The sequence below is a fragment of the Diachasmimorpha longicaudata genome, chromosome 1 (assembly GCF_034640455.1).
Source record: "Diachasmimorpha longicaudata isolate KC_UGA_2023 chromosome 1, iyDiaLong2, whole genome shotgun sequence".
NCBI lineage: Eukaryota > Metazoa > Arthropoda > Insecta > Hymenoptera > Braconidae > Diachasmimorpha > Diachasmimorpha longicaudata.
Genome location: NC_087225.1, coordinates 10,228,389 through 10,251,179, shown reverse-complemented (window position 1 = coordinate 10,251,179; position 22,791 = coordinate 10,228,389). Strand labels below are relative to the sequence as shown.

The window sequence follows — 22,791 nt, the reverse complement described above, 5'->3', positions numbered from 1 at the left end:
TGTTAATTTAGTTACTTTATTCAAATTCACTCGTCACAATCCACTATTTACAAGCTATCTAGTGATTGTATTATGGCAAAAAATAAATTCACTGCTTTCACAGTTCCTAATTTCACTAAAATTTATCAAGGGGAGGTCAGAGACCTATCGATGTACATCTGCTATTTACTGTTGTTTGAAAAAATCATATCCTATGACGTTGAAGTTATCGTAAAAAATGGCCTTCTGCAATTGAATGATGTAGTGTCATGAGTAAAATATGACAGTTCTTTCAATTATCATAACAATGAGTGGCCTTCTGCATCTTGTGACAATTTGTCTCGACATCAATCATTATCGAGATGATTCAATAGTACTTGAGATATTAAAAATTCAATCATATCATCTATCATCCCTCTATTGAGCTCCATCGATAAATCATTCACTATTTATTATCTTCAAAATAAACGAAATATAGATGAGTGATACAACCACACAATCGGTCGTCCAGCGAATACCGATTTTGGACTGTTTCATGATCATTGAGGATAATTACAATTAATGCAATGCAATAGGTACAATCAAAATATTCTGCGGCTTCGTCACGACGCTTTGGATAGTCTGTACCATAGATCACTCTGGAAAAATGCAACAATCACGATAATTGCGTAACCCGAAGAGTCGATTTCTATAACACTCAATTCTTTAGTCAAGTGAAATAAAAAAATTTATTGAAGACATTTGTATCTTGATAATCAAGAGGAATAATGATGGGAGAGCGAGGGGTTTGTGTGATTGGAAAATCGCCATTTCTTGGATTATGTAAATAATTCTAATCTGATATTTTAAAAAATGACATTTTTTATTTCTTTATTTCACTTAATATCTCATCAAAATTAACGACTCATTTTTAGGAGAACATAAATTTCACATTGAAATAACGCAAACATCTTTCTCATTCATTTATTGCATATCTCTGCACACTCACACGCACATTTTGGTAGAAAATTGTTAATGACCTTAATTAAGATGCCCTAAATTTCGTCTCAATATAGCGTTTAACGTAAAAGAAAATCAGAAAGATGAAAAAGAAAGCTATACGAAAGGATGGTTTCAGTTTTTTGAAACCCCTAATTCCTTGAATTATTAGTTATTCAAGAAATCAGCAGTAAAATGATGGATAAAAATTGCATCATCGGTCGTTAAATACTTTCAACAAATCCACCAATAAAGCAAATAATAGTGGGTAATCGATTTGCAGATTGAAATGCATTGAAATGTTTACAGAAATAATCACAAAAGCGAAGCCATGGAGATATTTAAAAATTGAATGTTAATTAAATTTCGCAAAATATCAGGTGAATGACCTGATTCGCGAATCGAGGCACGGTTATAGCAATCTAATTCATGAATTGATTATAACTATGGAGATAAATCAATCATGAAAAGACATTTCATATTCAATTCATTCTTATCCACAATTTTTTCCTCCCAATTGATTTTTCATCCTTAATTTAATTATTATTATTCGATGATGTTTACGAATAGTCATTGCTAAAGCGTTTAACAACCACCGAAGCATTGAACACATTCGGAACAATTTTACAATAATCAAAATCCTACGACGAACAAAGACTGAAATCCCCATCGAATTAGATCCTCATCGTCAACTGTTACTTGTGCGTTATTTCAATATTTCAACTCACTCGTGTTGTTCATTTCATTTTCACATAAAAAAAAATCATCGCAACCTCGATTCGCCAATTCATATGTATCGTCGAAGACCATCAACCAATCAAGCTCAATGCTTGATAATTCCTCTATTTGACAAGAGAAAGTGATAAAACAGTTAAAGTCTCAATATCGTATGTACAAAATGTAATGACGAATTATTTCATCGATGATAGACTTCAGTAGGAAATATAGAGATAAATATATCAACATTTCCCTCTAAACTCCCCCATAATATGTCACTGACCATGTTTTATCACCTTCACTAATTAATTACCCAATCGTTACAAATTCATATTATTTTTCATAAATTATTAATTTCCTCAGTTTCAACCATTTCAAAGCGACAACAACCGTCCAAGACTGCATCATAATTTCATTAAATTTTTCGCCGCATCTCATAGTTTGTCATATCAATGAATAAATCCAAATAATATTTTACATTCATCTAAATGATATAAATACTATATTCTCAATATCGATGAAAACGTTAAATCCCTCTGTTTCACAGGCTCACACATCATTTCATGAAAAAAAAAAAGAAAAAAATATATATAAACACGTTTAGATCATTCACTCAGCATTCACCCATGAAAATTTGTCCTTTGGAACAACAAAATGAGAAAGAGAGTAAGTCCTCTTGATGTTGCCAGGGGGCTATCAGACACGCATCAATGTCGTAGCGTGATTAAAGCGCATAAAAAAACATCAATCATGATTTATAAATGGAGGCAAGGAAGAAATTTACGACTGATCGCTATATTTCCCTTAGTCTTAAATTCTCCTCCATTTGCCTTTTTATTTCATTTCGATTATTCCTTCAGTGAAAGAATAAAAAGGAAATGAAAAAAAAAATCATTAATTAATGAAAAAAATGAGGAAATTGTCAGTAGTATTAAGCCAATTTCTTCTCATTGTTGTTGGCAACGTAGCCATTGTTTGTGCCATTGCTGTAGCAACTGTTGTACTCCTTATTGTAGATGGTTGTATATGTTGAAACACCATTTTGCTTTAAATTTGTTTCACTCTCTTCGAGAACTGGCATACAAGCACCGGGGTTTTGACGACGCTTAGCATCCTGGCCGATATATTTCTGTTTGTAAAAATCGGAGAATAGACCGAGGAATAGAACACCATGTAGACCAATCCAGATCATGAAGCTGCGAGGATAGTTACACTCGGTGAATAGGAGCTGAAACTGGTGGCCCATTATCAGGACGAATTGCACCTGAAATGAAAAATAGAAATATCAAAATTGAAGTAAAAATATCAAGGAAAAAAGATAGGAGACTTTTTTTTATCGACGTTCATCAGCTATCGAGAGACCCATTAGCTTTATGAATAAATAATTTCAAAGTTGAGCAAGTTTTTTTCAGAGTCTATGATGAGAGCAAATTACCCAAGCTAAAAATTACAGATGCAGTATTGATCAATGTTCAATTGAAATATCAATAGACTCACCATTTGGAACGAAGTAAGATACTTCTTCCACCAAATGTACTTTTGATACTCCGGACCCATGGCAGCGACCATATAGTAAAAATACATAATAATGTGTACAAATGTATTTAATAATGAGAAAAATGTACTATGACCGCCTGGTGCGAATTTGAGCCCCATCCAGACAGAGAATGGCATCACTCCGTGATGGATAACATGGAGTGTCGAGACTTGTTGATTTTTTTTCCTCAGGATGAAGAATAACTGGAATGTAGGCGATCATTAAGTGATTATCAATTCGTGTTAGCCTTGTATACCTCCTCGATTATGGAATCTCAATTTCAATCGAGCCTGTTACTCGGTGAATGGCTATCATGGACTTTGATTGGAAAAAAATAATAAATATAACGAAACTGTTGCAAACCCACGTGATATACAATGACGGGGTGAAAAAAAATATCTCTTGACCAACTGCGGATTTTTATAATTTCACTTTTGTGCTACACAACTTTTGAGTACAATCTTGAGGATTTTATGGCAAATGATCATTCTACTTACGGTATCGAAGAATTCAGTGAATTTACTGAAATAGTACCACCAACACGTGCCGGCCATTCTTAGGGCTAAAGGATTATTTGAGTAGTCGACCGGTTGGCACCGAAAGCTGTAACCTTTCGCCCATCCGCTCATCAAAAACTGCGGAGAATAGAATAAAAATATCATTAGTCATGATCATAAGGTTGCTGATAGTGTTGATCTTCAGGGAGGTAATTTTTCCAGTAGTCAGGCAATGAGGAAAAGACATCTAATGGTTTTTCATGGTTGAAATTTGTAAATTTTTCAATGCTACTTCAATACACTTAGGCATCGTTATCTCAACCGACTAACCGCAAATATTTGCACTCATCCTAGCCGCGAATTTACATCCGGCAACGAGAGAAGGTAATTCTGATAAACAAATCATTTTTACTTTTTACGGTGAACAACAGTTTTATTGGATTTTCCCCAGATGTATTTTATTCATTAGGCATTCCATTAATTTATGCAGGAATTCAAAGAGTCCATTTGACTGTAGTCATTCAACATCACCGATTATTCAATCGAAAATTTCTCTCGAAATGTTACAATTCACGTTATACATTATGAAGACCAATTGCGTTACGTGTCAAGGTCGTTCCATTTCAGCATTATACACAGGAGTGTCTCCGCTCGACTTTTTCTTTCGATGTCAGGGATAAATTTGTTCTCAATTAACAAATAAATAGCACGAGAAGAAAAAAAATACAATCGAATTCGCCGCTGCCCATTGCCGTCAAAATTTTACAACATCTATTTCTCCTCAATATTATGACTCAACCTACGCAGAACTGTACACTTGACAAATAAAAATGAACAAGTGCATCGCAAATGACATATGAAAATTTTTCAAAACTGCTTGTGAGCACGTAATGTCATAATATTTTTTTTCCAATGAATGCGATCATTTGGTATTTTTGGCGTATTCAGTCAGTCAGAAATTATTATCGAACAGTGTACTTTGACCCTCGTCAAGAGGCAAAATGATGAAGTAGCTGGGAACATAACGTATACATTTAAAAGGAATTATTCAAACAGTTGAACAGAACCGAAGAGAGCAGAAGGATAAATAAGCATTCCAAGATATTTTTCTTTGAATCTCTTTCATTACTGTTCCCCTCTCTCATTCTCTCTATGTACTTAGCCATTACGCTAACGGATAGTGGTTATGCATATGCCCCTCAACCCTCCCTGTTCTCACTTCGTTGAAAAAAAAAAAAAAAAAGGAGAAGAAAGCAACTGGTGGATAAGCGCCACATCGTTCATCGTTTACGTTATGCACCGTCGCGTCATTCTCTCGTTTAATCTACCGATGTTAAAACATAAATAACCCCGATCATCGTATATAATACCGTTCATATGTTCCAACCCACTGGTATATTAGATTTTGTCCTTGTTCAATTAGCGTTATAGTACTCTTAATATATCGATTCACGGAGAAAAAAAAAAGAATATTACGGAAGTTTTTACTGGAGCTTAAACGTTGGAAAGGACAAAGTTTGACGATAGCTACTGAAATTGTCATGCTGTGCTCCCTCAATTCTCCGTCTTTACCTCCTTGAATGCATAATTAATTCAAGTTCCAATGAGAAGCGAGATTAACAAGGCCTTGTGATAAATCATAAACTACTTCATCCTCACTATGGGGTATTTAATGAAAAAATATATACACATAGATAAAATGGGTTACTATGAATTACCACTGAACGAAATTGAAACAATGGTATCTGCAGTGAAGTCTAGTTAATTCTACCGTTAGTTAGTATGTTAATTGATCGATCTGCAATAGGGATTTTCAATGAAATTAGATTAGCTCCGTGAGGGATGCAGAGAAGGAAATGTTCTCTACGCGGTGTCATTTATCGATCTGTCACTATTTATAGTTGATGAAAAAATTATAGGAGACACCGTAACAAATGAAGATTACTTCAATAGTCAACAGCTTGTTATTGGAAACGAACATTATTATTTCAATTTTTATAAGGAATGACAAAGCCAACTTTTAATTAAATATAGAGAGTAGACTGGCGTCAATGGTTTTATTGTTTTATAACACATTGACCTCTCTACTGTATCAAGTGTCATGCGAAATGTGTGAAGCTTGATGGTAATAACGAGAATTTCATTGAAGTTGAAGTAAAATCATAAAACTAATATTGATCGTTGAGATGTGCATAAAATTGAGAGACATTGATTGCGACTCACCTCGTAAAAAATCCACGAAGAAAATACTGTCTGGATCAAGTTATAGACAATGAGTATCCTCCGCAAATTGAATGGTTTACGATTCTCCATCATTCTTGGGCCAATGACTCGGCTAAAATAGGCATATGATATGCATATTGCCATTGTTGGTAGAGGACTGCTCATCATTGCCCAGTGGGCCACTCTGGGATCTGTAAATAATTAAATGTTTAAATAGAACAAGAAGCAATATTGATTTGTTTTGACGTCTGTAACATATTCCAATACTTGTCACAGCGATTTCATTATTTTTTTGTATCTCTCAATCATTATTTTTTATTTTCCTTTATTCGATTGACATGGAATTTTGAGTGGCGCAATGAACATGACCGTGTCTGTAACTGAGGCTTCTTCCGATTTGGCATTCGCCAATCGTGCTCTTTCATTTCTTTCGGTTCTCCTCGGCACATCGTTCACGTGCTACTTTCACGAAACTCGATTTCCAACTGTGATACAATGACACTTGAATTTTTCTTTTGTCATTAATCGTTATAAAATCAAAATGTTAACTCTTTTCTTCAAAAAAATAATATCAATTTTTCAGGTGAAAATATAGAATGAATGAGTAGAACTATATTTTCATCATATTCATTCATATTCATGCAGTGCAGATGTTTGTATATGGACCATTCAAATTTCCCCATAAATTTCAATCGAATTCCGAGTAATACGAATAGCCGATGACCTTCCACATGCCACATTCGAGAAATTTTATTACGTAAACCATTGAAATTAGTTGGATAATATTTTCTTCGAGATTCATCGTGCTAACGTATTAGTATCGTTTTACAACTTCCGAAATGGCTAAATTTCTCGTTGATCCCAGGACAATAATTTACCTTGAGTATCCATGGAAAACATCATCGGGTGTTTCATCACTTTTTTTTATATTTCTACCATCACTATCCCAGTGCTACAGAGATAGTAAATATTGAATAAAAGAATCCTTGTGAATGAGATGAATTTTTAAAAATTATTGCGAAATAATGATAAATTCTAAAGGCGAAAAAAAAAACCCGTGAAATTCATTGAAACATCCAAAGAAATTTGTCGTCCCATGAATGAAAAATTAGGTTCTACTCACCGGATCTGTTGTCCATGAGGTCCCTGTATCCATGTATCAAATTAGCTACTATGGTCGTCATTTTTGCCGCGATGATTCACCTGTAAATGAAACGAAAAAATATTGTAATTCTTTCAAGACAATTGCAGGTACATTATATTATGTAAGCGCACTGTGGTAAAACTAAACAGAGCATATTGCGAACGGCGGGACTGCCTGATACGATAGTGTCACATATAAATACACAACATAGAATTCTTATTCTCTTTATTTTCTTCAACAAATGCAATGAATACGACCTATAACTGCATTTCCACGAAATCATTATGAATACCACTGAGCGACGATAGCATTGTAGTGGACGGTGATAAATTGAATGAATTTTCCGGTTGGAGAACTTCTGAATTTTTCAATGGATCTAGTAATACACAGATTGAATGAAAAATTGCAATTTTTATTGCCAAATAGGAGCATTGTAATAGTTTCCATTCAGCTTTTCGATCTTTTGTGTTATATCAACCCATTATTATCCACACAGTCCTAACAGGGAATGTTCAACCCGTCTTTGCATAATTCTGAATTGAATCCACGGAATTTGATAATCGATCAGTCTTATCCATCTACATTAATTAGTTCATTTATTACTTTTCTTTTCGCTTCGTTCAGCGATGGCCCCATGATAATTGAAAAAGATATTCTTACTTCAGAGACCAAATACTCCAATTATTTGTAATGCTCGTCTGACTCAGTTCAAACGTGGAAACGATTATCATAATCGTTATTTTAATTTACTGGAATAATGAGAAACAATTATGCAAGCTGATATTCAGACTTTCTCAATGAAAAATGTTATTTGAATCATTAGAATTACGAGTGATATAAATGCAAAAAAGGAGGTCACAGAGGGTCTTCCTAAGCGCCGAAGTAGAATACCCTCGTAATGCACCCCATTTGTTGAATTTAATTTCACGGACAACAGTTGATCCTCCGAATATATTGAGGTGGCTGAAAAACCCCTTGTAAAATTTTCACCCTCAGGGCTCTACCAACAATTTAATTATCATTCCAAATAAAGTTCCCTCAACGTTTAATCAATATTGATGTTTGTAATGGAGTCTGACGAATTGAGAGAAAGGAAAATATTTTCAAAAATCTCGAAGGTCGTGAGTTTTATGCACCGACAATGAGTCCAGTCATTCTGTCGCCTATATCCATCGATCCATGGAGTCGCGTGTGTACGAGTATGTACACAGTTGCTGCTTTACGCCTGTAATAGTCGGTTCGCCTCGAGCATCAACCAAGCAGGTTGAGACGTTTAGTAACTTTCTCGCCGTCACTACCGATCTTCTCTTTTTTTTTTTTTTTTAAACAAAAATTTTTCCTTTTTTTCTTCTCAACTTTTCCCTCTTTCTCCTTCACGGCAACTTGATTCACAGCCTCTCCTTTGAATTTTACGTAACAGACGAGAGGTAATCGGTGTAGGACGGATGTTTGCTGTAAGAGAAATGGTCCCCACTACTCTATGATAATCGGTAATAGTGTTGCTCAAATTCCGAGCGTTCCTCATCATTTAGTTTAGAAGGTGACAGTTGAATATTTATCGATAAATTGACAAGCAGAAAGAAGTAATTGTAACGCATTATTTATTATGGCGATGGTACCGGTGATTCATTTCTGTTATCAGTAACGAGGAGAGTAATCAATTACGATCGATAATCAGATACACTCTATCAGGATACCGCGAAATCGCCCCCATTTTTTCAACTCATTACTCCCCTCTATTTCTAATCTTGATGCGAAGCGTGAAATTCGAATTATCGATATACGTCTGTATGAGAATATCGCCCCATCGATAATCTCGTACATTAATTGCTAAGGACAAAATACTATTATCTTTTGTGTTGATGCCGTTGATGTCCGACCAGACGCACGGTCTTTCCCCGATTACTCAGCGTAATTACATCACACAATCTCATCACACACGTGCCCAACCAACTTCGCGATCACCCGGTTCTGATCAAAGAATGAATTTTCAACTCTTTTTTTCTTCTCCCATATTTTAAAGAATAAATTCTCAATTTAAGTCTTGAGAAGTGCGTCACTAACTTTCCAAGTTGCAATGTTAATTGGAGCACTCTGGATAATTTGGCTTATCAAATTATACACAAGTGAAAGTTGCAATGCTCATTACAATAATTTATTGTAAAATTTTAAGTATTTTGTCAGGGAATTTAAGTGGGAATACTCTGCACTGTCTAAATATAATTCACCATATTGTGCGCATTCCCGAGTAATCCGATACCTCCCACAATGTTGAATTTTCGAACAAACCAATACATATTTTAATATCAATGGGAACGTTAAAAATCATCAGCTCAAAATACGAAAATAATTCGGGTGAAAGTTACAACTTGAACCAATCGACCGATTACTGAATATACCAACGATGGAAACTATTCGCCAGCATAACGCTCATTGAATTATGTAATGATTGTACGATAATCGACGACAATTGATTCATTCAAATTTGAGTAGCAAAACGTCAAGACCGTAAAATACGTGCGGACATTTTTATCAATAAAGGGCTGGTTTCAATGGTACAATTTGTAGCGGAGCCCTATTGACGGATAGAAAATGTTTCTCGATAAATTTCAGGAGGAATTCCAAATGATTCTTTCTCTTAATTGTTCCACAATGTGTACTGCTCTATCGCTCAACCTCAATGAAAATCAAACAAACCAATCTTTCCAAACAAATGCCCTAAAAGATTTTTAAAAAATCTGATAAAAACACGTCTGATATTTTAAATTGTTTCGAGGCCACGAGGTTAATCACGAAGTGACAAAGTCGACAATACCGTAAACTCCCTCGACATTCTTCAATCCTCCGCTATTAAAATTCCACACATGTCGTAATTCGTCGGACTGTTAAACTGACACAACTATCAGTGCAGGTCACCCCACTAAAAAAAAAAAGATAAAAATAATAACAAATTATTATCCCCCTCTCTAAGACGACGAGAAAAATAATTAATTTGTAAATGACAGACAAGATAAGCTTATCAATCAAATGTTTATTAATTCACCTAATTACCTAACTGCCGGCATTCTTCTGTCATCCCCCCACTTATGCCCCCGATTGTGTCAGACGACCGATAAAAAGCATACAATGATTGGCAGTATCATTACGTACGAATGGGAATATGAGGATCTCTGTCATGAATCATAGCACTCACGATTCTGACAAATATAAATATATCAAACAATTTGTAAGAGCTGAAAATAAACTCCGGGAGGTTAGAGCACTCCCCCTCCTTCCATTGCTTTCCCACCGATCCACCAATATAACCCCGGGAATTCCTCCGAAACCTCGTAAATGATTATTGGCATGATAGATTGAGAGAATTTAGAGAGACGAAAAAAAAGTATTGGAAGAAATTTTTTGTTAAAAATAGATATTCCCAACGTACAATCACGCTACCATTCTCAATACATAATCGATCGTGTCTAGCGGCGTCCTAACCTCAATTCTACTTGGCATTTGATCCGTTAATTCGTTCAGTACAGTCGAAAATAGTCTGAAAATGTTGAGAATATTATGGAAAAATTGTGACATTTCGAGAATTAATTAATGCTCACTTATTATTTACATAATTTTGGTGATTTTAATTGTCAGAGATGACTTACCCACGCGCTAGGGTCGACTACACCCACCTGCTTCCGCCTCTTTTCCCCGTTGACTATTTATTTATGATTAATATTGTAACTGAAGATTTTTGCTTGTTAAATCTTGACACTGTCAGCACGTTTTATTGCTTCACGATAAAAAATTAATTTTAAATGATAAATAAATTTTCAGTCGCACTGTCACCTATCCGTACACATAAGCCAATTTATGGGTTCTGTCCGTGTGATTCTTGATGAATTGTTTGGCGTTATTTTGTATTGATGATTTAATACTGGAATAAAAAAATGTCACAATTTTGCTGGTTTTTTTTTTTTTTTCAGATGTCTTTGGAGTGATCGAGGGGTAAGTGGAGTGTATCGTGGGCACTGGCGGGCACAGCCCCACTTTGGCTCTCTAATCCGACTGGACGACGCTACAAATGGCCAAATGGTAATATCGCCGCGCTTGACGGCGAACAACAGCGCTTTAGCGGGGTTACAAGGAAATTCAACCCTGCGATTTGAAACGGTGAGCTTTTTGCACATATAACCGACCGTTGGTTTACGTTTCAACCGGGAATTTCACCTATTCAAATTTTTCAAGCAACATTTATGATTTTTACAACTGACGTTTTCACCAGGGGCGAGGCACTTGTGCGAGTATTTAAACAAATATAATATATGTTTTTGAATTACTCTATTGTCAAGTCAAAATGAAATAACAGCATAAAAATTTACTAACCGTTTGGTGATTTTCACTTTAAAGTATATAACTGTTCACTTATGTTAGATAGACTAATTTTTGAAGACTGAAGACACTTGAAAAATCAATTACTCTGGTGTAAATGAGAGAATTAATGTGTGGTAAAAATTTGAAAGGTAAATTTCACAGGTGTTCCCCGGGGTTTCAGGGGCAGAACTGATGTTCTCTGTCTTTGAATGCGATCTGTTCTGCTCAACACTCCGCCTGAGATTTTCGTGCAAACTACAGGCAATCCCCTCTCCAATATTGTTTAGTCCCGCCTCTTCCTTTTTACGTTTGTCACTGCACAAACTAGTTTCAACCACGGGTGCTGATTGATTTTTTAAAATTATGTCACTGGCTCAAACACTTCAACTGTCCTTGGATCCTTCACTGAGGTCCAACGCAGTCTGAAGTGATTGGCATTTTATTGGTGAGATTGGCGTGCAAATTTTGGCAATTCCTTTTTTATAGACATTTTTTCATGCCGAAGTAATGGAGCTTTTTGCATCATTTGCAATTTTATATGTATTAGACATCGACCGATAGCTTATTTGATCCTCAAGGAGTTCACGTGGATTTTAAATTCAAAGTGGTTGAGGTAATCCATGTTTAATAATCACTCGTGATAGGTGAAGCGTTTTGCTTTTAGGGGAAGAAATATTAGCTCTTAGTTCTTTTGCGTCGCGATTATTTTATCGAGAGTTTATGCTTTCTTTCAATTCTATATTAAATAGAGAAGTGATGAGACACATTTGGTGAGCACATGAGGGACCCAGAATGCCAGTAACCGATATTTGCAAATTATGTCATTGCCACAATAATATATTTTCGTCTTTTTTTTTTTCATTTTAACATGAAACCGGCAGTAGTAGTGTTAATGAACATTTGAATTGTAAATAGAGTGTGACCTGTCATTCTTTATTCACAAAACAAGTACAAGTCACTTGGTCAATTGACATCGAGTGTTTTCAATCAGAAATTGTATGTTAAGAGCAATTATCATTCAAAATTCCTGTGCGTCTTACGGATATTATTTGTAATTCTGACCCCTCTATTGTGAACTCTCCAATTTTACCTCAAATCTCAACCATTAGATCATTGGTGTATCCGTAATGGATTCAAAGTTCACTTCTTGAGAATTCACGCCAGGATTTTATTTGCACTGTCAATGACGTCTCATTTTTAGAATCCTAATGATCTGCCCACACATTAGTTTTCCTTCAATTCACCGGATTATGTGATAGAAAACATTTTTATTGAAATTATCAAGTGATAAACAATTATTTTTCAATTTTCCGCGCATGATTCTCTCGGTAATTTCTTTGTAATTGACTAAAATATCCTCCCCAATCACTCATTGACAAAGTACTTTTTTTATCGCAAGAATTTTTGCAAACAAATGTTGGTTTTTTCCTCACAAGTCAGGCTAATGATTTTTCCAACAGCAAATGATCTAGTTGATTTCCATTTTCATTATACAGATTCATTCTCCCATTTGAACGCAATGACAATGACTTGCACACTTTCAGAACAAAGATTGTAATTATAATTAAGGATCATTAGGGAGTGATGCGTAAAAAAATAGTCTATGGGAGAGTTTCGCGGCAAAGTTGAGAACAGAGAAGTCTTGACGCGTAACAAGGCTTGCGCGATGGCTTATGCAAGGTATGACAGAAGGAGTCTCGATTCCTCAGCGGTCAGCGAAAGTGCCCTCTCCCCTCTCCCCCACCCTTTATACTTTTACCCTACCTTTTATGTTTTTCTCTGGCCCAAATATGCGGATGCTGACACACACTTGTTTGTATTTGTGAAAACGGCGAATTCATTCTTCTCGGCGATAATGAAATCAACAAATCGCAAATGAATTGAGGAAAAAAATTGAAATTGACAATTTCGAAAATATTCCAAAAATATTGAAAACCAAGAACTTTTCGATTTCGTCGTTTATCTCCCCGCTATTTTTAGATTTATAGTGAAATTAAGAAAGTTAACCTTGAATTATGCACCTGAATGGGATGTAAATCAATAAATGCTCAAAATTGCGACATTGGAAAGGCAACAATACGCAGGGAATTATTCACGATGGATCAAAGCAAAATTGTGATAATAAATGTAGATTTTTTTCTGAAGGAAGAGTCGAAGAAAATAGAGAAACATTGCCAACGGATGTTAACGATGAAAACTGAATTTTTTAATAACTCGAGTCTGAATTATTACTCCATTCTGTCAATACCTCGGGGCGATTGGAAAAGCCAATAAAACAATGTTAACGTCACGTCCTATATCAGAGGTCGAAGAATTTTGCTAAGTATTCCACGTTTAAACAATTTTTCGATTGGAAGAGTACGCGCAGGTACTAATTAACACATGGAAATCTGTAATCACTCTGACGTTTTTTTTAATCAATTCATTAATCGCATACCTCGTAGCAAATCTGAATAACATTTTAGAAAACCGGAAAATGGAAAACTTGAACTCTTGCTACCCACAAGACGCTATTTTTTTAGCATAATAATGCGGTGGGAATCTAGGCAAATTATGGATATTTATTTATCAAATTCAATGTTTTAAATAGCGTCAGAAAAAAAGAATCAAAACATAGGGAATGCGAGAAGAGAAATTCAATGACACGGTAAAAAAATACTGAATTCACGACGATTTTTGGAACTTGTAGGATTGTAGACGTAAAACATATATTTATATACACATATTTTATTTTCCAGTGTCATAAAATTTTAGCGATTACAAAAAAATGATCTTACAATTTTTAAATAATTACATTAATTTATTTCTCATTATTTCATTGGAATTGGAATGAAATTTTTATTATTGGATTATGCATTTTGGATTTGAGAGTAGACATGCTATCTGCCTGAATACTTTCAATCAACAACGTGTGAGGGCCCGATGGCCACTTTCACCAGTGGACTTCCCAGTGACTGACGGGATCGCGTCACTAGTATTTTTTTTTTTTTTCACTTCTTTCAATAATCACTTTCCTCTGATTTCTTTCTCATTTGATTTGTCAACACATGATTGGCAAGAGCACTGATTTTGCTAATTTCCTCGCGCCTATTTTCAAATACTCTTTATACTCCTGCGACCTACCTGACCTACCGGTGGTTACGCCATATTTTATATTTACCAACTGGCGGTCATTCAAGGTGTGACTAAAGTTTATTATCTATCACTTCTTACTCCTAAATACACATGTATCTTCATAAATATAACATTAACATCTAACACATGGCTAAAGTACAAAAACAATTATTACATGATCGGAAATTTGATAACTCATAGCCAAGACTATTCTAATCTATTCTAAAAATTGCCTATTTGAGATTATCGATTGAATACACAATGCATTACCATCACATGATAATGCATCGGCATTAAAATTATTTTTCAAATATTCCATAATTGCAGATTGAAGTGGTTTTAGCTCCCACAATTTCATCGGACAAATGAAGTCATAATCATTTTATTCTCACCGACCACAGAATTAACAGTGAAATTGTCAATCTATGAGACATTCTAACAGTTTATAATTAATAAAGTCTTAAAATTCTCATCTCAATGGATAGAAAACACTCGCTTATGTCGCACACATTTACAAGTATATGTATATATTGAGATATCAAGGGCTTATGAAAACATCTTTGGAATTTGGATTCAACAATGTGGCCACCAAAACTATTGAAAAAAAATCTCTCATACAATCACACATGCTCAAGCAATCATACAATGACACTGAATATCGCATGAATGTTGATGGCTCATAATTATAAAAAATATGGGAAAATACACCAGTCGAGAAGTAGTAACATGATTAAAATCAGCAAAAATTGTATCATCATTTGCTGAATTATCTCACCTTTTCAAAGCTTCATCACTCATTTTTTTTTCTTCCTCTTAGTCATGTAAGCTAATTCGATGTACCATATCTTCAGCAGAGAAGTAAACCATCAATAGCGAAATGAATAAATAGCTCCCCTCCCGAAATTGTGTGAAATGTGAACGATTCAACATGAAAAAAAAAAATTAATTTCTCTCCCTCTCATAATGGAGATCACTGCCACCCCAGTCCTTAATCACTCCTCGAAACTGCGATTACTGATGAAGACACGATTTCTCAGGCCATCGTCGCTGATATATCCAGTGACTATTTTGTACTCATTGGGATAAGCAGAGCCATTTTTGATGAATTTTCCATTGCCATTGGCAAAGCCATTAATTTTCACCTGCTTCTGCTCTTTTTCTGCTAACAACGATATCTTTCTCGCCTTCCTCCTGGTGTAGGCCTTGACGTAAAAGTCCCTGAAGAGGAAGAAGAAGAGAACAGCGTGCATTCCAATCCACCAGACAAATGCCTTTGGATAATTGCACTCAGTGAAGAGCAATTGGAACGTGTGAATGAACACGAGGACGAATTGTACCATTTGAAGGGTTGTCAGGTACTTCTTCCACCACAAGTACGGCTGTACCCTTGGTCCTAGTGCTGCCAAAAGGTAGTAGCCATACATAACAATATGTACGAATGTGTTCAGCAGACCGAAGAACGACGAATGACCACCTGGAAAATTATTCAAGTTTGTACTTTGGACCAGACGCTGAATGATGAGTGCGGTTCGACGACGTCAATAAATATAATTGAAATAAACAATTTCATCCCGATGCCAGAAGTGACTCGTGATGTTTTGGTTTTGAGAGGCTTTTATTAACAAACCGCAAATGGATATTTTTTTTTCTATTACTCCTGGGTTATAAACTTTATAAAGGGAAGACATTCCGAGGAATAGACAACATCGAAGTTTCATTTGATTTTCAACGAAATTTTGTTTCTGCCCATTGTCCGGCACCTTTAGCCAACTATTTGCATTTTATGTAGCTCATAATTATTCATAAAAGGGAAAAGTCTGGTCGCGTGTTCATTGCCAGGGCTCCATTTCTGCGAGTTTATTATCTCAAGCTGCTCATTCAAACGTTTTTTTAAACTAGAAATTACTCAATTACCTGGCGTAAACTTAACGCCAAACCAAGTGGACATTGGCATAATCCCATGATGAATAACATGAAGAGTGGAGATGTGATCGTTCTTCTTTCTCAATACGAAGAACAACGTGTCGAGAAATTCGGTGAATTTTGATATAAAATACCACCAGCATCCACTCGCCATCCTCATAGCCTTTGGCCTCCTTGAGTAGTCAACGGGCTGACACCTGAATGAGTAATCATTCCACCAACCAGCAGCAAGGCTCTGATAAGCAGTAAGAAAATTCATCAATGAGTGATGCAAAGCCGAGAAATAAGGTTTATGAGGTTCGGGATAGTATAAAATGGTTATTGGGAAATAGTTGAAACTATCGTCTATAACTATTACCTCGTAAAACAGCCAAGTTGAGAATATAACTTGAAATAAATTGTAGGCTATCATTATTCTCCGGAGACTTAATGGTTTACGATTCTCCATGAGTTTTGGGCCCAGTACTTTGACGAAATAAGCATAGGATATGCATATGAGAAATGTTGGAAGAGGACCACTCATCAAGGGCCAGTCGTTCACTCGAGGATCGCTTTTGTTGTCCATTAAATCCCGATAGTTTTCCGTCACTGTTTTTAGGAATGTCGTCATCTGGAAAATGCACATAAATCAATAATAAGATAATATAACATTTTTCGTAGAAGAATTGATAATGAGGAGATTTCTTCATTAACAATAATCAGACACGAAAACAGATACTCCATTTTAATAACACATCTACATATTCTGAAATATAACACTCATGCAAGATTGGCACGCAATATATTTCGCCACAACGAAGGTTCTCTAGATCTAGGTTGAAATTGTTGGCGAAGGTCTACGAACTGGCTTCTTGTAATACGAGGTTGTCCACATACAAATAAATTCAGAAAAAGGAGAAAAAAAAATTACTGCCCATCCAAACCAAGATTTCAACTATCTCATTCCATTGGTTATTTCACTTCACTTCAATACTTGGACGAATGTTTGTCTATTCCTTGTGGTAATTTCGTAATCCTGGGGAACTGAAAGGAAAAGTCGCCCCACCCCCTGCCCCCCCAGATTGAGAGAAGAAAGATAAAGATGGATAAATTAAACTCGTTTTATGCTTCGGGTTGAAAAATGAGAGAAAAATCACGATTAAAATACAGAAAAATATAAATTGTTAATTGCAGCGCAATCTGTAAATGCAAAGTAATCCGGTTCCGTTGATTATTTGTGAATATTTCATCCTCAAACAACTCGTTTTGAAGAGTTAAGTCAATTTAATAGCAATATTTCAGGATTATTAGTTGTAAAAATTGCGGGGCTCGATGCGGCTTTATGGTGTAAACAAAGGAGTTGATAATTTCGAAAACAAAGAGTATGAAAGCAATCCGGTTTTACTCGTCTTGCATTCTCCTTTCGTTCATTTAATTTCTTCTTATTTTAGGGCTACTAGATGTTATTTCACGGTCACGAATTTTTTTGTTTCATTTGTGTTAGTCTTCCCAGTCACATGTCGGAATAATTACAATTGGAATTCGTCGAATCACCGCAAATGCTGAATATATTTCAATTATTAATGAATTTAATCGTTCCGAACAGTAATTTAACGTGCCGGAGGAACTCTAATCTTGAATTCTAATGATCCTTTCCGTTTTTTTTCAATCATTTTGTAATTCATTGATCGATTGTCATAAATGGTATTGTGTCACTTTTTACATTATCATTGCTCGATGCATTTTCCGCGAGGTGGAACAGCAATTGCAACATCAAGTATAAAAGTCAATGAAAATCGTAGAAAAAATTAAATTACAGTAAACAAATTATCATAAATTATGAGGTACTCTGCGTGAGATGAAATCGTTGGTGATCTTCAAATTTTCGAATCTGGTGGTATTTAATTCCAATTAATTTGAATCGCAGAGATGAATAATAGATCTTCACCAGATTCAATAGCGATGTTTTAATGCATTATGAATAATCCCGGATTCACAGTTTGTGACAATTTAAAAAAAAGTGATAATGCGATAAGATTGCAACGCATTAGATGCTCTACAATCCAATGATTTGTTGATTTCATGAAACACTCAGTGAATTAAAAATAAATGAAAAAAATTCCGAGTTCACATTCAACTCACCTTAATTTATTAATTGCGACAATTTTCACAGAAAATTTGTTTGAACCTTTTCACAAATTCAACTATCGGCAGGAGAAAAATTGAAAATTATAAATTTCTATCACACGTTCTTCACTGCAGTTTCTACTCTCTCTATTTTTTCCCTCCTCAACCAGACAAGATAATAAACCATTCGGTGTCACCGTCCAGCGGTTGATCATCAATAAGAATTCATAAAATTCAATGTTATTGCTTTAATGCGATTGTCACGAGGTGCGGTAACCAACTGGCTTTTCATCGGCAAGACGCAGCCTTATATCGTCTTAGTGTGACACCTGTACCCTCAGTTCCCCACCCACCCGAGGGAATTTCCTTCTTACCACCCAAACTTGACGTTTGCTCTGCGTTTGTTGCTATTTGTTCATGAATTCTTCAAGTCCCATACCGACGAAATAATGGAAAAGTGGGTGGCTACGGTAGGGGTGAATGTTACCTGGGAGTTGTGAAATTAGAAGAATTTTCACGTTCAATACTTGGGCATTTTTGAAATTCGTCATTAATTCTTCAAGTTCATGAGTTCACGCGCGGTCGCTTTCCGTCATTTATTCACTGAAGCGGCGTAATGATCGATTAATTTTCATTTGGAGCTTATCGCCTGGGTTCCTTTGACATATGACTGTGTGGATAATTCTGGATTATATATTTAGCCTTCTCTCACGATAGCCCACAACAAAATGCATTCAACTGTATTCTCAGAATGTCGCGCTAGAGAAATTGAAAATTCATAATCAAAGTTTTTTTTTAACTTGAATGACTCCAGCGGGTATTGGATAATCATTTATTCATCTAATCGCCTTTCATATTGCATTCACCGACATTGAAAATTGTCTTCTCTGGCATTTCAATTTCTAACACTTCCGTTCATAAATAATATTGCATGCAAGTTAACAAGAATAAATGTTGTTGGTATGGAGAGTGAGAGAAAGGGTATCGTCATTACTCGAATGTCACTTTATCGGACGTCAATGTGATAAATTGCAGCTGACGTATCTCCAAAATAGAGCTCTTCTTCTTGTTCCGTCAAGGATTTGACGGACGATAATCTCGAAGCAACTTGAATATTTGAATATATATGTGTAACTCTTAACCCGTTGATTACAAGTTACTCACCTTGGGACACCTCAAGGACAAAACTAAAAATGAAAGAGAATGCACTCTTGCTACAGTTTCCTCCATCTTTCTCTAATGCAATTATCTGCCGATGTTTTTCAACCTGTTGCAGTGCGAGCTATCGGTTTAATCAATAATTGCTTCGATAATATCTCAAATAATCGCAAATAGTGCCGGTCAAATTTCAATTGAAAAATTCATTTTGCCTCTGCTTCAATGAAAAGTCATGAATGTCAATTTTTGCAACAAAAAAAAAATGAATAATGTTTAACAATAAGCATGATATCATTCTACGCTTCAATCGGTGCATCACAATGTATTATTTTTTAATTGCAAATTTCCTAATTTCTGGATTTGAATAAATTCACAGAATAAACCATAACGCTAGTAATTCCGTTGCTACATCTATCAACTTCTAGTAAAATAAATAAGGTGATTATCGCGGGTGGAGGATCAGCTACAGCTGGTTTTTTCCAACAATTTATTCTTATGTTTTTTCTTTCACGACTAATTCACTCTCCTCTCGTCCGTGGAAACTTCTCCGGTGGAATTCATGTGAAAATGAACATATCTGATCATTACAACCAGATCTCCGGTTTTCTGAGGAAAAAAATAATTACAATTCTGTAATTGTTTCCCCGTGTATCACGATTTTTTTATCACGATATTAATGATTTTTCTTGCCAAGAAATCAGTTGTGAATATCGCGATGGATATTGATTATTAATTTTGCTTCCCTCAGAATGTAAAATACCGATTGAAATTACGATTGTAGATATTCTATTCGTTTTTTTTTTCCACAGTAAATAGTCATATCATTGAAAAACACTCTACCGATTATTTTTTCGTTTTACATTTTTTAAAATAAACCCTGGAAATTTCAACACAGTAAAGTCGTGATGTTCATTTGCGCCCTCGAAATGCCCAGACAATAAACTCAGTATTCGTGAGCAAGAATAAATGATTCATCTCACATTCCTCACGCTTCAAATTTTTTTATTTAGATACCATACACTGTTAGAAAATTACTTTTGATTTTTCGACACGTGAAATTTTTAATGTATTTTGGTACTTAAAAACCTAAGTCCCCATAACAATGAAGATTATTAAATTATTTGAAAATCGAAGGATCAATTTCTTTCCATTTTTAATCCAATGAAATTCATTTTCACAAAGTTTTTAATCGTGTGAAGAAACTAAAACAATTCAATAAAGTCAAACGTTCAATTTGCATAGCAGCAAAAAAATGATTAAGAAATAAACAGTTTATGAACGTGCGAATTAATTGCGGTAGTTTCCCCAGTTCTCTACGACGTACGGTAGGAGATCCTCAAGGTTGTTGAACAATAATCGATTATGACTCGATTTGTCGAATAGCAATAGTTACAATCATGACTCTTCAGAGTATTCCAGTACAGTATAGGCCCAACAGGTCAAATCTGTACTCTGGGTGTCGATAAAATCACTCGTGTACATTAATTTGGCCAATTATTGCTCCAATTAATCAGCATTTAACAAATAAAAAACTTCCTAGGTGTCCAGGAATGAGGGATATCATCTTTAATCAGCTATTTTCCAATCCCATTTTTTTCACTTTATTATTCCGACGCCATTAAATTTTTTTTCTTTTATTTTTTATTCTGCCATGATAACCGAATATTCATCAACCATCCAGTAATTGGTTTCTTCTCCCTATGAACATACCGCAGTCAGACAAATAGAGAAGAACGAGGGAATGAAAAATGAAAAAAAATACCCGATACACTCAATCGAACTTTGCACCTCATTGATGTTGGTGTTTCCCCGGCATTAATGACAGAACTTTCTGGAGCTTGGGTATTTCACTTGACTCACAAGTTAGCTACTTATACACTAACACGGAAATTATTCCTTGTTATACTTCATTTCAATGATCTATCCCGTTTTCTCTGATATTTCTTTGATTTTCCAATATAATTCCACTGACGTCAAGTGTTGTTTTTTTTTCTATTGTTATTATTCAGACACACTGAGGAAGGAGTATTGTGCGGGGATAATTTATTTCCATTATTGCAAGTATAATTTAAGTATAAATTATAAAGGGAATATTCCCAGAGAATATTCCAGAGTTTTTTGAATTCTTCATCTGACAATCACTAAAAATGTTACCTCATATCTGATTTAAAACTTGAAATATGAGTGTTTTTTCACAACGGCTTTTGTTACTGTTGGGGAAGATGACTTGAGCAGCCACTAGTGGAAGGTCGTTGGAACTTTCCGTTTTGCCAATCCTCACTAACAACCCATCCCCAACTACGTCGATAGGTGGATATTTTATTATGCACTAGCTTCAGACCAAATACTCCAGTAGTTTTCCAACCCGGACTTGAATTTTTGTCAGTCTAACAGTTCAGCAATTAATCCAGTGCATATTAATGATTTTATTATCAAATAAAAATGCAATTTGAATTCAGCAATCAAAAGCGAATGGAGAACTTACGAGCGCAAGTGATTGACTTTTGGAAGTAATTAAATTGGTGCCAAAACAAAGTCAGCCAGTCCTCGCTGAATTTTTTATTGTCATTTCTTCTTTCAAGTTCAGAGGGAGGTGGACCTGTTTCGGACACGATTGTCAACATCTGGAGGACTTGTTTTTGACCTATGGCAACATAAACATAAGCGGAAATATTCACCGCAGTGGTAGAGACTTATAAAAAAGTTGACGTCCAAGATAAAGCATTCATTTTTATTTAACAGCCGTGAATGATTTGGGTATCCCCATTCTGATAATCAGTTATGAAATTATAATACGGAAATTCAAAGATCTCTAGGCAACAACATGATTCTTCTATTTTTAGTTAAGGTGTCACATGAAATTCTACTATTTTTACATTTTTTTTATTAAAAAAACTGTAAAAATGTCAGACTCGATGACGTCTCCGAACGGAATCAAGATTTCTAAGCTGAGTTAATTTTTCTTCTGCAATTTTCCGTGCTCTTTTGAACTATTGTGAGGATATAGGTACTCTTAACATCAAGAAATCAATGATAACGAAGCTGAAGAGCGAGCTCTTTCA

The 22,791-nt window shown here is 35.2% G+C and overlaps 2 protein-coding genes across 5 annotated transcripts; both read right to left on the bottom strand.

Moving 5' to 3' along the window:
• Positions 1 to 822: 822 nt before the first annotated feature.
• LOC135168202 (very long chain fatty acid elongase AAEL008004-like) lies at positions 823 to 11,654 on the bottom strand. 4 transcript variants are annotated; one of them, XM_064132176.1, is made up of 6 exons: positions 11,441 to 11,654; positions 7,055 to 7,134; positions 5,932 to 6,122; positions 3,709 to 3,846; positions 3,172 to 3,414; positions 823 to 2,938 (listed from the first exon to the last, which is right to left on the bottom strand). In XM_064132176.1, exons 2-6 carry the CDS (start codon positions 7,113 to 7,115, stop codon positions 2,606 to 2,608), a joined length of 966 nt encoding a protein of 321 aa, XP_063988246.1. In that variant the 5' UTR covers positions 7,116 to 7,134; positions 11,441 to 11,654; the 3' UTR covers positions 823 to 2,605. The 4 variants fall into 4 exon arrangements, with proteins under 4 accessions (XP_063988246.1, XP_063988263.1, XP_063988237.1 ...); XM_064132193.1 differs by lacking the exon at positions 11,441 to 11,654 and adding an exon at positions 10,747 to 11,342; XM_064132167.1 differs by lacking the exon at positions 11,441 to 11,654 and adding an exon at positions 10,720 to 11,341.
• A 2,481-nt stretch (positions 11,655 to 14,135) lies between these two features.
• LOC135161400 (very long chain fatty acid elongase 7-like) lies at positions 14,136 to 18,867 on the bottom strand. Its single transcript, XM_064118939.1, has 4 exons — positions 18,587 to 18,867; positions 16,824 to 17,075; positions 16,457 to 16,700; positions 14,136 to 16,016 (listed from the first exon to the last, which is right to left on the bottom strand). The coding sequence occupies exons 2-4, from the start codon at positions 17,073 to 17,075 to the stop codon at positions 15,535 to 15,537; spliced, it is 978 nt and encodes a 325-aa protein (XP_063975009.1). The 5' UTR covers positions 18,587 to 18,867; the 3' UTR covers positions 14,136 to 15,534.
• Positions 18,868 to 22,791: the final 3,924 nt, after the last annotated feature.

Coding starts and splice junctions, on each gene's coding strand:
- LOC135168202 (XM_064132176.1), bottom strand. CDS start 7,115: ATGACGACCATAGTAGCTAATTTGATACATGGATACAGGGACCTCATG. Junction 6,123..7,054: donor CCTCATGGACAACAGATCCG/GTGAGTAGAACC, acceptor AATTATTTACAG/ATCCCAGAGTGGCCCACTGG. Junction 3,847..5,931: donor CTTCGTGGATTTTTTACGAG/GTGAGTCGCAAT, acceptor TATTCTCCGCAG/TTTTTGATGAGCGGATGGGC.
- LOC135161400 (XM_064118939.1), bottom strand. CDS start 17,075: ATGACGACATTCCTAAAAACAGTGACGGAAAACTATCGGGATTTAATG. Junction 16,701..16,823: donor CAACTTGGCTGTTTTACGAG/GTAATAGTTATA, acceptor ACTGCTTATCAG/AGCCTTGCTGCTGGTTGGTG. Junction 16,017..16,456: donor TGGCGTTAAGTTTACGCCAG/GTAATTGAGTAA, acceptor ATAATTTTCCAG/GTGGTCATTCGTCGTTCTTC.